This window comes from Rhinopithecus bieti, unplaced genomic scaffold, assembly GCF_001698545.2.
Source record: "Rhinopithecus bieti isolate Rb0 unplaced genomic scaffold, ASM169854v2 scaffold_27006, whole genome shotgun sequence".
In the NCBI taxonomy this organism is placed as follows: Eukaryota; Metazoa; Chordata; class Mammalia; order Primates; family Cercopithecidae; genus Rhinopithecus; species Rhinopithecus bieti.
Window position 1 is genome coordinate 1,638,160 of NW_016813373.1, and position 15,026 is coordinate 1,653,185.

At 41.1% G+C, this 15,026-nt stretch overlaps 1 protein-coding gene across 2 annotated transcripts in view; it reads left to right on the forward strand.

The window, feature by feature from the left end:
- Nucleotides 1-15,026, forward strand: part of DHX9 (DExH-box helicase 9) — a 52,427-nt gene continuing 37,401 nt past the window's right edge. For both annotated transcript variants that reach the window (XM_017848070.1, XM_017848068.1), the window contains exons 1-4: nucleotides 1-153; nucleotides 3,737-3,869; nucleotides 4,379-4,519; nucleotides 13,821-13,932. Coding sequence is in view for 1 of the 2 variants with exons in the window: in XM_017848068.1 (XP_017703557.1) it covers nucleotides 3,759-3,869; nucleotides 4,379-4,519; nucleotides 13,821-13,932 (364 nt within the window). In the remaining variant the exon portion in view is untranslated. The remainder of the gene's footprint in view (nucleotides 154-3,736; nucleotides 3,870-4,378; nucleotides 4,520-13,820; nucleotides 13,933-15,026) is intronic.

Here is a 15,026-nt window from a genome sequence, read left to right on the forward strand (position 1 = left end):
ATGCGTACGCTCGCTAGTCCCGCCCCCTCGCGCCGCGGTCGGAGCCATTTCGCCGATTCCTCCATGCGAGTTGCAGTGCGTTTCTCTGTTGTCTCCGTGGAAGGCCAGAGTCACACACGGTCCTAAGAGTTGGGCACCAGGAAGCGAAGGCTGGTAAGGGAGAGACTTTCCGACCACCGTGCGGGGCGGCGGGGTCGCGGGCGGGCGGCGTGGACCGTGGCTCCGCAGCCGGCTTTGTTGCGAAGCGCGGGCGGCGGCGGCGGCTGGGGGTGGGGGAAGGGACGAGCCGCCCGCGGGTCCCCGGATTGCGGGTTGCGTGCGCGCCTCGCCGAGGTGCGCTTGCGCTGCCCAGGCAGCCTGTGGCCCCCTCCCCTTCGCCCAGCGGTTCCCGCTGCTGCCTCTAGCAACCAAGGCCCGCTTCCTCCTCTAGCCTGCGTACGCCGGGGCACCGCGGCGGCTGAGGGAAGAGGGTGCATCGCCTGTGGTGGTTGCTGTCGGGGCGCCATTCACCTAGGGTCTTTCAGTCATTCATTCAAGCCACAAATAACTGGCGCCGTCATGCAGGCCTTGTGGCTAGAGCAAAAAGAAATTAAAGAATGTAAAGAGAGAGCGCCTTTGGCTAGTATAGCGAGGTGAGACGTCTCGAAGGAGGGAGGCTTTGAGCTGATAACCTCGGCCGACGCGAAGGAAAAGCAGAGCCTGCAGAAGCGGAAGGGATTAGTTAGCGCCTAACGGCAGAGACTGGGCGGGAGCTGAAAGCAGGCCATGTGACTGGAGTGTGGCGAGAAGGCCTTCAAAGGAGAATGGGTTTTAGGGCGGCAAGAGTGGAAACAGAAACCGTATAGGACAGTATTTAGCCGGGTGTGCAATAGTGGTGGCAGGAGAGATGGGGAGAAGCGAATGGTTAGGGGACGTATTTTGAAGGAGAAATGCGCAGTGGTGGAAGGTGGTAGATCTGGAGTCAGGCTACGTTTTCTGAAATTCTTGATTTTTTTTTTTTTTGACGGAGTCTCGCTCTGTCGCCAGGCGGGAGTGCAGTGGCGCGATCGCGGCCCACTGCAACCTTCGTCTCCCGGGTTCAAGTGATTCTCCTGCCTCAGCCTCCCGAGTAGCTGGGACTACAGGCGCGCGCCACCACGCCCAGCTAATTTTTGTATTTTTAGTAGAGATGGGGTTTCATCATGTTGGCCAGGATGATCTCGACATCTTGACCTCATGATCCCACCGCTTTGGCCTCCCAAAGTGTTAGGATTCCAGGCGTGAGCCACAGCGCCTGCCCGAATTATTGTTCTTCTAATTAGTAGCTCTGTCTTCCTGAGGCAAGATATTCTTTGTCTCAGTTTCCTTCTCTAAAGGGATAGTGGTCTTACCTATACAAGATTACTAAGGATTAAGTAAAATAGTTCCATTTAGATAATCTATTATGAATATTGTTTGACGCACAGTAAGGGTTCTACAAGGGATAACTGTGGAGAATCTTCAGGGAGTGGACGACTCTCAACTTGTGCCAGGAGTAACTTGGTGGATGTTGTGCCGTGTATGGAAACCGAAATGTAGGGTAGGGTGTTGGAACAGATTTGAGGGGAAATTTAAAATTCTGTTTTTGACTGAGATGCCAAGATAGCATGCAGATGGGTGAGTTAGTGCCACAGTGGGATGAACTTGATTTTGGACTTTAAAGAGAAACGACAGGCTGGGGGCTGTGGCTCACGCCTGTAATCCCAGCACTTTGGGAGGCTGAGGCGGGCAGATCAAGAGGTCAGGAGATCCAGACAATCCCGGCTAACACGGTGAAACCCCGTGTATACTAAAAATATAAAAAATTAGCTGGTCGGCCAGGCGCGGTGGCTCAAGCCTGTAATCTTGGCACTTTCGGAGGCCGAGACCATCCTGGCTAACATGGTGAAACCCCGTCTCTACTAAAAAATACAAAAAGCTGGCCGGGCGCGGTGGCTCAAGCCTGTAATCCCAGCACTTTGGGAGGCCGAGACGGGCGGATCACGAGGTCAAGAGATCGAGACCATCCTGGCTAACACGGTGAAACCCCGTCTCTACTAAAAAAAAAAAAAAAAATACGAAAAACTAGCCGGGCGAGGTGGCGGGCACCTGTAGTCCCAGCTACTCAGGAGGCTGAGGCAGGAGAATGGCGGTAGTCCCAGCTACTCAGGAGGCTGAGGCAAGAGAATGGCGTAAACCCGGAAGGCGGAGCTTGCAGTAAGCTGAGATCCGGCCACTGCACTCCAGCCTGGGAGACAGAGCGAGACTCCGTCTCAAAAAAAAAAAAAGAAAAATTTAGCTGGTCGTGGTGGCGGGCGCATGTAGTCCCAGCTACTGGGGAGGCTGAGGCAGGAGAATCGCTTGAACCCTGGAGGCGGAGGTTGCAGTGAGCCGAGATCTCGCCACTACACTCCAGCCTGAGACTGAATGAGACTCTGTCTAAAAAAAAGAAAAGACTAAACCTTCAATATATGTATTTGGGCATCGATAGCATGTAGTTGGTATTGAAAATTATGGGGTTGTATGAGACTAGGGAGACAGGAGTTTGATAGTATAGTCCTTCATATTACTCATTCACCATGAGGGCATGTTTAATTATTCACGAGGTGGAATTTCCAGATAAACATCTTCAGCTTTCCACGGCTTTTTTGTTAATAGGACATTCCCTTCACCAGATGGATGACCAGAGTTAGACTGGGACCACTCAAACGTAACAAATTTATGCCAGGGTACAGTTTGATCCATTAGATGTAGGTGCTAACAAAATGCATCAAACGTGAAACGTGAAGCAGACGGTTTAATGCTGGTAATAGGATTCGTTTCACAGCAAAATAAATTCATAGCACATTTTATTTTCTCTGGTTATAAATGTGGTCTCAGATATCTTCCTTACAGTTTAGACTCAGCATTTAGGCTGATAGGCTCCATATCTTCTGGTATTTTATAGACTGAGGCAGAGAGGAAGTGCCAAGACTGATTTTTGCATTTCAAGAAAACTTTAGTATCCTCAAATTTTAATAAATAATAAGGCCTAAAGGAGAGATTTGGTATAGAATATTTAAGTTAATAATAGGTCACTGTCTTCAGTACTGAGTGCTTAATGTATTTGAACTTTATTATATTGTTAATACATGACCACAACTTTGGAAACTGTGTGCTAATGGGCGTAATTAGAATGAGAATAAAACATTGAGTTTATATGCAAATAATAGCTGTTTCTTAATATATAGTTGTTTGAATTTGAATTTAGGCCTCTACTGTGGGTGACTTGGAAGTTACTTAACTTTCAAAGTCCTAGTTTAGAAAGGAAGTTTAGGAGGGAAGCTTCCTGAAAAGACAATGATAGTACCAACCATATCTGTGTGCCGTTGTTGTGAGGATGAACTGAGTTAAATAATAAGGTGCCGGTTGTAGAATGTAGGGCCTTATATAAAATACTTTGTAACAAAAGATAAAAATCACTCTTAGTCCCCAAAGATAACCATTTTAGGGGGTATTTCTTTCCAGTCTTGGTCATGTATATGTACTTTTCATGTAGTTCAAATCATACCGTTTTGTATCCTTTTTCTTACAACATGTAAAAGTTTCAATTATGTCATTAAAATTTATTTATGGGAAGTCTTAACAGCAACATGATAGAATATCCTATGTTTAACCTAGATTCAGTAATCCAGATAATTGGTTCCTCCCAGTTTTTGCTATTATAAATTGTGTTTTTAACTGACTTTTGTTTTCTTAGATCTGAAGAAGACACTTGAATCATGGGTGACGTTAAAAATTTTCTGTATGCCTGGTGTGGCAAAAGGAAGATGACCCCGTCCTATGAAATTAGAGCGGTGGGGAACAAAAACAGGCAGAAATTCATGTGTGAGGTACTAAAGAATACAGTTTGCATTTATGTGATTTATGAGGTTCATTTTGGGGTTAAAGAATGTTTTCTGTTTGGAGATGTTAATGTGTTGCACATTAGGAAATGACAGTTTATTGTGACTTGACTGCTATTCTTAATCATTTTCAAGTCAGCATTGCTTTTAAAGCAATCTGGCAGGTAAATTATTCTAATTAGAGCCTGTATCTTCCTCAGCACCAGTAGTCGGGATGGGAAAAGTTGGATCAACTGTTTGCAGTTTTACAAGCACCTTTAGAAAGCAGAGCAATTCTTGATTGCTTCAAATCAAAGTGCTTAAATACAAATGAAGAGCTTGTTTGTGGATATTACAGAATCAGATTGTAATGTGAACCTTCTGTTATATGAGAAAAAATAGCTGAACCTCTTAACATTGTTTTTGTGTTATCACTATACAACACAATTCAAGCTTTTTCTTTCGAGTATATTTCCTAAAGTTAACTGTTTTGTTTTTTGTTTCTTTTTTTTTTTAAGGTTCAGGTGGAAGGCTATAATTACACTGGCATGGGAAATTCCACCAATAAAAAAGATGCACAAAGCAATGCTGCCAGAGACTTTGTTAACTATTTGGTTCGAATAAATGAAATAAAGAGTGAAGAAGTTCCAGCTTTTGGGGTAAGTACCTATGGCCAAGCAGTTGAGATGTGTGTTGCAAAGTTGTACAAACTTAATATGCATAAGAGACTCAGGATAACAAATTTTTCACTGTTTTCATATATATCGTGTTTCTTAATGAAATTTGGTATCTTGTTTTCTCTCAGGACTGGACAAAATTTCTGAAGATGTGGATTGCATCCTTATTATGTACCTGTCTTAGGGGCTTGAGAAATTCCATTGATCTTTGTGTCTTATGGTTTTATTTATTTCATGTATTCATACACCAGAAATTTCAGAGTTTGTTATGTTCCATTCATTTCCAGTGATAATACTTTAAATAGAAAAATCAGTACTATTTTAGACATGTTTGCTCCCATTGACACTCCCTCTACCCCCCACCCCAGGTAAGCAATGAGTCCTTGCTCTGTCACCCAGGCTAGAATGCAATGACAACCATAGCTCACTGCAGCCTCAAACTCTTGGGCTTAAGCAATCCTTCATCCTTACCCCTCTTAGTAGCTGGACTACAGGTGCATGCCATCACTTCTGACAAGTTGTTTGTTTTTTGAGGCAGTCTTGCTCTGTTGCCCAGGCTGGAGTGATCTTGGCTCACTGCAGCCTCCACCTCCTGGGTTCAAGCGATTCTCTCCTGCCTCAGCCTCCAGGTAGCTGGGATTACAGGCATGCTACATGGTGCCCTCCTATTTTTTGTATTTTTAGTAGAAATGGGGTCTCACCGTGTTGGCCAGGCTGGTCTTGAACTCCTGACCTCAAGTGATCCATCCACCCACTTCGGTCTTCCAAAGTGCTAGGATCACAGGCATGAGCCACTGCACCTGGCTGACATGTCCTTATATAACAAAGTAGTATTTTATGCAATAGAGTATTTTTGTGTTTTTTATATCATGATTATTTTAATTATGTAAGTATGCAACAGATACCTCTGTCTGGTAGGTTGTTTTTTGGGGATTTTGTTTTGTTTTTCTGCCTTTTTTGTTTTTGAGGCTGAAGTGTAGTGACTATTCATAGGCTCCATCAAACTCTTGACCTCAAGCCATCCTCCCACCTTAGCTCTTCCCCAGTAGCTGGGACTGTGGGTATGTGCCGCTACACTGGGCTTTACTAGTTTTTAAGAAATAAGCTTTATTTCTTTTTCTTTTTTTTTTTTTTTTTAAGATGGAGTCTCGCTATGTTACCTAGGGTGGAATGCAGTGGCACAATCTGGGCTCACCGCAACCTCCGCCTTCTGTGTTCAAGCAGTTATTCTGCCTCAGTCTCCTGAGTAGCTGGGATTAACAGGTGTGAGTCACCACACCCAGCTAATTATTTTTATTTATTTATTTATTTATTTTGAGACAAGTCTTGCTCTTGTTCCCTAAACTGGAGTGCAGTGGTGGAATCTCGGCTCATTGCAGTCTCTGCCTCCCGGGTTCAAGCGATTCTCTTGCCTCAGCCTCCCACGTTGCTGGGATAACAGACACCTGCCAACATGCCCAGCTAATTTTGTATTTTTAGTAGAGTCGGGGTTTTACCATTTTGGCCAGGCTGGTCTCAAACTCCTGACCTTGGCCTCCCAAAGTGCTGGATTATAGGCGTGAACCACCCCGCCCTGCCAATGCCCAGCTAATTTTTGTATTTTTAGTAGAGATAGATTTTCACCATGCTGGCCAGGCTTGTCTTGAACTCCTGATCTTAAGTGATCCGCCCCCTTTAGCCTCCCAAAGTGCTGGGATTGCAGGCGTGAGCCACCACACCCGGCCTGTCTATGCCAGTTTTAACAGGGTCCTGTTACTGAATTTTTGTATTCTGACTCGTTATAAAAGAAATCTTATTTTCTTCCATTGCTTTGCCTAACGTAGACTTACTTTTTGGTAGATTAACTGCTGGATAATTATAGTATCTTACAGTCTTTAATTTCATTGGTTTGCCTCTGTAAAATGAAGGGATTGGGCAAGATGATCTTGAAAATGTCTTCTGGTTGAGAAAACAGTTTTACATGTTTGAAGTCCTTGAAGTCTCTATTCATTCTTTATCTTTTAGGCTCTTCCGTATAGTCTTGTAGATCTGCTGGTGACAAATTCTCTTTATTTTCTTTTCTGAAAATACTTTTATTTTACCTTCTTTAAGAATATTTTCACCGGATATAGAATTCTGGGGTGCCAGATTTTTTTCTCCCTTTCAGTATGTAAGTGGGAAAAAAAAAAGTTTTTCTTCTTCTCTCATACCCCAATAATCAACGCAGAAGGTTTCTGTGACTAAATGTGGGGCGGGGGTGGGAGGCTTTTTCCACACACACCAAGCCAGCAATCAGTTCTGCAGCAGACACTAGCTGGGTATCCTCCAGTTCAACTCTGACACTGCCTGGAGATAGCGTCAGATCCCACAGGGTGAAGGCTCAGTCCCACAAGACTCCCCAGCCCCTTCAGACACCACCTGCAAGTCTGGGCCTCTAGAACTTCTTACTGACTAGCTTCAAGTTATGGTTTTCATGACTGCCTCTTTGGGGTCAGTTAATTTACTAGTGTGGCTTATGGAACTAAGGAAAACCTGCATTTATAAATTATAAATAAACCAGTTTATTATAAAGGATACTACAAAATAAAGTTGAAGAGATACATAGGGCAAGATATGGGGGAGGTGGCAGGGAGCTCCCATGCCCTGCCTCGAGCACCATTCTTCAGGAACCTCCATGTGTTCTGCTGTTTGGAAGCCCTCCAAACCCTGTCCTTTGGTTTTTATGGAAACTTCATTATTCAGTGTTGATTAAATCGTTTGCCAATGGTGACTTGACCTTCAGCCCTTCTCCCCTCACCAGAGGTTGGTAGGTGGAACTGAAAGTTCTAGCCCTCTCTTTCCTTGGTCTTTCCAGTGACCATCCCCCACACTGAAGCTACCTAGGGCCAGCCTGCCGGCAGTCAACTCATTAGCATACAAAAAGTCTCCACTAGGAGATTATAAGGATTTAGGAGTTCTATGCCAGGGAAATGGGATTGAAGACCAAATACCCTTTTTTTTTTTTTTGAGATGGAGTTTTGCTCTTGCTGCCCAGGCTGGAGTGCCATGGCATGATCTTGGCTCACCGCCACCTTTGCCTCTGAGTTCAAGCAATTCTCCTGCCTCAGGCAGGAGTATCTGGGATTATAGGCATGTGCCACCAATGCCTGGCTAATTTTGTATTTTTAATAGTGATGGGGTTTCTCCGTCTTGGTCAGGCTGGTCTCCAACTCCCAATCTCAGGTTATCTGCCTGCTTCAGCCTCCCAAAATGCTGGAATTAGAGGCGTGAGCCACTGTGCCTGGCCAGAGACCAGATATGCTTTAAAGATAATACGACATTGTCTACTTCCTGTTTTCTGTAAGAAGTCAGCTATAATCGAATCATTCTCTCCTGTATGTAATGTGGTGGTCTCTGTTATTAAGATATTTTCCTGTTAATTTTGGTTTTTAGTAGTTTGACTTACGTTGTGACCGGGCATGAGTTTTTTTGTGTGTGTGCACCCTTAACTTGTTCAGGGTTTGCTGAGATTCTTGAATCCATAGATATATGTATTTCACCAAATTTGAGAGAGTTGGCTATTATTTAAGATACTTTTTGTTGTATTTTTTCTTCTTTCCTCTTGGGGTTTATATTTAAGACTTTTGATATCCCACAGGTCCCTGAGGCTTCCTTTTTTTCTTTCGTATCATTTTTTCCACTCTTCAAATTGAATAGTTTTTATTGATTATCTTCAGATTCTGTGATAGTTTTTTTCTGTGCCTTCCATTTTGCTAAGCCCATTCAATGTATTTCAGACACTACCATTTTCACTTTTAAAACTCTCCAGCTTGTTCTTTTTTTTATATATGTTTTATTTCTCTGGTGGCTTATCTTTTCATTCATTATAAGTGTATGTTGGTCATATAAATACGGATTTCTTTTGTGTCATGAAGCTTAATTCTAATAGCTGCTTTAAAATCCTTGCCTACTACTGTTAACATCTGAGTCATCTCAGGGTTGGAGTCTATTGATAGGTATATTTTCTTGAGGTTGAATCACATTTTCCTTTTTGTATATCAAATAATTTTGGATTGCATCCTGGGCATTGGAATATTATGCTATGGAGACTCTGAAATAGTGTTATACTCCTCCAGAGAGCATTGATTTGGTGGTTGTGTTTTGTTTTTAATCAGGCATTTAATTTGATCGAACTCAAACTACAAGTGCTGTCTTTTGGGTGTTAACTCACATCTCATCTCAGTTTTCTGATTATTTAAATAGGACAGCCGTGGAAGAGTCCTTCAGGTCTCCTTTGGAATCTACCCTGTACATGTGTGGTTTTCAAGGGTTAGCCAGAGATTTCATATACAGAATTAGGGGCTCCTCCTCTCTGGCTGTTTCCTTTCCAGCATTCCCTCACTTTCTAGCAGCTTTGCTTTCCCTGAACTCTAATTCTGATTCTTCAGGCCAAAAAGATGGTTTCCTTGGAGTTTCAGCTGCCTGGGATGGCTTCCCTCAGGCTAAAAGCTACAAATAAGCCGGAAGTAGACCCTTGATACTCTGTGCTTCCCCATTTTAACCTCTCAAGAATCTACCTGCTATTTTTTGGTCATTTTTTTATTGCCTGCACATAGTTCTGGTGTGTTGTGTGTGTGTTTGTATTTTTTTCCCCCTAAAGTTTATGTTATTTGCAGGAGGGTCAGTCTTACAGGAACTTATTTCGCTACAACCAGAAGTAATCCCATATGTCATTTTTTTATTAATGTTTTAACATGGCTCAGATGTTTCCTATTAAATGCTCTGTGGATTTCCTACTTTTCTTCCTTATTTCCTCTGTTCCAGCTACACTGTACTTCTTAATAGGTCTTCAAATATGCCGTCATCTTTCTGCCTCAAAACTTTTATACCTGTTTCTTATACCTGAAGTACTCTTCCCCAGCTGTCCTATTTTATGTTATAAATTCGCTGTCACCCTCAGATTACTTCCTAAACTCCTTCAGTGCTTCATTTTTCTCCATAACACTTACTTTTAACTCAGTGTTTCTCAACTGAAGACAATTTTGTCCCCCCAAGGAACGTTTGGCAATGTTTGGAGATATTTTTGTTGTTGTAACTGGAGGCGGCCACTGACATCTAGAAGGCGAAGGCCAGAGATGCTGCTAATAACCAACAGTGCACTTGACAGCCTCCTACAAAAAAGAATTAACCAGCCTAAAATGTCACCAAGATGAGAAACCTTGTTCCAGTGTAATTTATTTTTGTTTGATTGTATGAGAATGTAAGTTCATGAGGGCAGGGTTTTTTTTGTTTTTAGTTCATTGCTCTGTCCGCAACATTTAGAATGGTTCCTGGTCTATAGCAGACCCTTGAATGTTTTTTGGTTGACTGAATAAATGAATGGATGAATTTGGGGGAAGAAATTATAACAACTCATTTCTACTTTTAACCCCATAGTCCATTCTTGCATTGCTATAAAGAAATACCTGAGACTGCATACTTTATAAAGAACAGAGATTTAATTCGCTCACAATTCTGCAGGCTTTGCAGGAGGCATGGTACTGGAGTCTGCTTGGATTCTGAAGAGGCCTCAGGAAACTTAGAATGATGGCAGAAGGTGAAGGGGGGAAGCAGGGATGTCCAGGAGCAAGAGAAAGTAAAGGGGAAGATGCCACACACCTTTAAATGACCAGATCTAAAAAGAACGCACTCACTGTTGCTAGGATAGCAGTACCAAGGAGAGTGGCACTAAACCATACATGAGAAACCCACCTCGTGATCCAGTTACTACTCTTCAGGCTGTACCTCCAACATTGAGGATTAAAATTGGACATGAGATTTGGGCAGGGACATGTAACCAAGGTGTTACCAGCTACCATCTTCATCTTACCTCCTCATTCTAGGCAAATCCTTTTTCATTTCACTTATTTCATCTGAAACTTGCCCTTTCATGCAATAAATTACATTTGCCAAAAGTGAGCGTGTAGAGGATATTTTAAAATTTTTTTGCTGTGGACAGTTGTAGAATATTGAAACTCTGTGTTTCAATCATCTGGCTGCAGCACTTACAATTTTATTCATTTCTAACTGCTACCCTTTCTTAGATTATTTTGGAGCATCCCAACATCTTATTCATCTGTTAATATTTCAGTTTTAATTAAAACAATCCTTTTGTAAAAAAAAAAAAAACGTGTTATAATCAAACCTAAAAGAAAAATTTAAGAATAGTGTCTTAATATAATCAGATATCCAGTTAATGTTGAGATTTTTCTGATTGTTCTATAAGCTTTACCCCTTATGGGAGGTTTGGTAATGTCTGGAGATGTTTGAATTTGAAGGAGGTATGCTGATGGCGTCTAGTGGGTAGAAGCCAAGGAGTTAAAAACTCAGAACAACTTTCTGCAACAAATTATCTGGTTGAAATGTCAGTGGTGCTAATGTTGAGAAACCTTCTTGGTCTGTACCTCATGCACTCAGTTTTAAGATAGCCCGCACTTATACTTCTAATTTGCTTTAAAATATGAGTGAAATCGGCCGGCGCCCGCGGTGGCTCAAGCCTGTAATCCCGAAAGGCAGCTTGGAGCCCGAGACGGGCCAGATCAACGAGGTGCAGAGCAGATCAAGACCATCCGGCTTTAAAACATGGGAAACCCCGTCCTCTACTAAAATACAAAAAACTACCCGGGCCGACCTGGCCGGGCCGCCCTTTTAGTCTCGCAGCTACTCCGGGAGGCCCCCCTGAGCAGAGAAAGTGCGTGAACCCCCGGGAGGCGGAGCTTGGCAGTGAGCCTGAGAATGCAGGCCATCTGCAACTCCAGCCGGCGACCAGAGCAGACTCCGTCTCAAAAAAAAAAAAAAAAAAAAAAATTATGAGTGAAATCAAACATCTTTTGAATTTTAAAGATCATTTACATATATATTTCTGTGTACTGCCTGTACGTGTATCTCCCGTTTTTTTCATTGGATTCTTGGTCTTTTCCTCTGCGTTTGTTTATATATTAGCAATATTAACTCCTTATCTGCGATGTGTCACAAATATTTTTTCTCAGTTTGCCCATTATAACTTTACTTGTGTTTTTTGCCGTATCAAAAAATTATTTTCAATGTAAAATATGCGCACATACCCCCCCTTTTTTTAATTTCATCATCGTTCAGCTTTATTGATCACATCCTCCAACCCAACATTTTTCTGTTTTCTCTGGCACTGAATTCTCTAATTATCTTTCTGTCTGTGATTGCTCCTTAATTTTTTTTAATCTTCCTCTTGGTAGAATGTGGAACCATATCCTTAAGTATTCATACATACTACTACTACAAGCTTGGGTATTCTGTCACATACTTGTGTCTTTTTGTAATGAACACATCAGGACTTGACTATTACCTAGGCTAAATCATCCAGCATGGGTGACAGAGCCAGACCCTGTCTCAAAAAAAGAAAAATGGCGTGACAGCTCACACCTGTAATACCGACACTGGGAGATAGAGGCAGGAGGATCACTTGAGTCCAGGAGTTCAATACCAGCCTCAGCAACCTAGACCCCATCTCTACAAAAATAAAATAGAAATATTAGCTGGGAATGGTGGTGGCTGCCTGTAGTCCCATCTACTCCAGAGGCTGAAGTGGGAGGATCACTTGAGCCCAGCAGGTTGGGGCTGCAGTGATCTGTCATTGCACCATTGCACTCCAGTCTGGGTGATGGTATGAGACCCTATCTCAAAAAAAAGTTTTAAAATGGGAACAGATTGTGAGAATAGAAAAAGAAATAAATAGCCTATAGCATTGCCAATGTTGCTAAAATCTGTGTATTTTTGTTTAGATATTTAAATGTATATTTTAATGTGATAAATATATGTTGTGTATGCTATTTTTATAACCTCCTTGAAAAAGTATTTTCTCATATTGCTGACTGTAACGCAGAGCCAAGATTATGTACTGTGACACTTTGAATACTCTTTATACCTCACCTATTTTAATTTATTTTGAAATGTTAAAAAAGGAAATCCTCCCCATCACTGGAAAATAGAAGTTGCATCACTCAGACACCTCAATTCTCATAGGTTAGGAATTTTCTTTTAGGTTGGTGTAGATAGAGAGTGGGGTAGAGAGGAATTTGAGGCCCTGGAGTGGCAAGGTGGTAGAGGAGGACAAGTTAGCATTGTGGTGCCAGTACTGCCCACTGAATTTTTCTGGGCCTTGGTTATTAGGGCTGACCCTTGAGTAGGTTCTACTTTGTCTCCATAACCCCAACCTTGGAGGTTATCCTTCAAGGTATAAGCTCTCTAGAGGAAAGCAGAAAAGAAAAAAATTCACAATTCTAGCTTTAGAAATGCTGACGTACATATTGGCAGAAGCAAAGTGGTAATGTGAAAAAGTAACAAAGCGGCCAAAAACCCTAATAGACAATTGGAAATTTGAATTTAGATCTAAGTGAAAATTTTAAATTGTGATCATAGACTATTTAGATAACAGTGTCTGTCAAAACTCGGGAATGATAAGAGGAACAGTCATTTATTCAAAAGAACATTGGTTACACTATTGCACAAAAAACAGCTTTTTGAATGAATTTTAGTAAGCTTTCATCTCAGAATAAAACAGGAAGAAATTAATAGCGATAAAATCAGAAATTACTGAATTAGAAAGTAAAATAAGTGAAATTTTAAATGTTCTTTGCAAACAAATAGTCCATCCCATCTAGTTAAGGAAAAGTTTACATAGATCTCAGTTCTTTATCCTAAAACTCATGTGGTTAGATGGGTTTGAGAATTCAGAATTTTCCTTAGTTTAGAAAACTAATACATTTTATGTAACAGCACATCTGAGGCAAAACCCTGTGATTAAACTTTCCTAATACAGCGTATTAATGACTTTATAAGAAAAATATCTACTTGGTGATCATTTTAATAAAGGCTTTGGAAAAGGCATTTGATAAAATTAAACACTAATGACCAATAAAATACGTAAGAAATGGAGTAGAAAAATACTTTCTTGACTGCTTTAAAAGGTATTATCTAAAATCAGTACTAAACACTGCTCTAAAAATGGGCCCCAGAGCAGTGTTACTCAAAATGTTACAGTTTGTGAGGAGGTGAGTACAGAAATAAGTAGACATTTAGAAATACAGTATTGTGACAGGTTGTTCCCAGTGGATTAAGGGAAACATTCAGCCAGTTCTTCATTTTAGACAGTTTGAGATGCACTGCTCTACAAACTTAACCTCTAAACAAAGATGGTAATATTACAAAGAAAGGAGGCGTGACACATGGGTCTCTTTTAAATATTAAAAGAATGTATTAGTCCTTGTGAAGTTGAAAGCACTGACAACTGCCTTGACTTTTTCTCTTGCAGGTAGCATCTCCGCCCCCACTTACTGATACTCCTGACACTACAGCAAATGCTGAAGGAGATTTACCAGCAACCATGGGAGGACCTCTTCCTCCTCATCTGGCTCTCAAAGCAGGTGAGGGACTTGAATGCGTGCACATGATGGAGAATAAGATATATACAATCTTGATCACCATCTCTGTTTCTCATTTTGGGTAGAAAGAACTGCAGTAAACTCTTGATGTTAAGAGACAACCCAAGGCCTTCATAAATTTGCACATACTACCAGATCGTTTATTTTTTTCTTAGAACGTGTGGTACAGCATAGTTGTTTGCCGTCATTAGCTTTTACCAAATTTTTCTCTGAATAAATAGATTTTGCATAGGCTAGAATATTTGGTGAAAGAATATTATGAATTGCCTTTTCTTGTTCTTTATTCTTAATATATTGTTGACTTGTTTACCCTGTGGATCCTGGCCATTGCTGAATTCTATATGCAGTAAGTCCTCAGTAGGTTCTTGGAAACTGCAGAATGACTTACAGCAGGTCCTAGAATAACTTTATTTCCTTCAATGTTACTCTCTTACAACATTGTTTAAAGTCTTCGTTTCCAAGAATCTAGCAGTGACGTTAAGTGAGGACTTAAGTGTATAGTCACAGCTTGTATTGGGATGTCTACCATATGGTAGATTAACTAGGATTTTGGTCAGATTGCTTAAGTCTCACATCTGTTATTAAATAACAGTAGTATCTGCTTCATATGATTGCTTTGAGGGATACACTTTTTTAAATGCATGTAATAAACTTAGAGTTAATAGTGCTAGCTGCTGTTTTTACTTATTTGGCGTTTTCATCAATAGTTACCTTATTTCCGTCATTAGTCCTAGCAGGTAGCTATCTTTTCAGAGTCACATTTATCAAAGAAATGGTTTTATCGTTCAATCTGTTGTTACATATGTAACAAGTTTAAAACAAAGCTATATTGATAATATATGCTAAATTAGCCACTTCCTGTTACAACCACTTCTGGCATTCACTACTAAGCTAGCTTCCCCCTGCGTATTAGCCTCAGAGTTTGTAGTTGGAACCTGTACTTCAGGGATTGATGTAACACTTTTCAAGTAAGCCATGGACATTTCAGGCTCCTTTCCAAATTGAAACCATAAATTTCTAAACATGGAGGGCCAAAATATAAATGAGGATAATTCTTTTTTTTTTTTTTTTTTTTT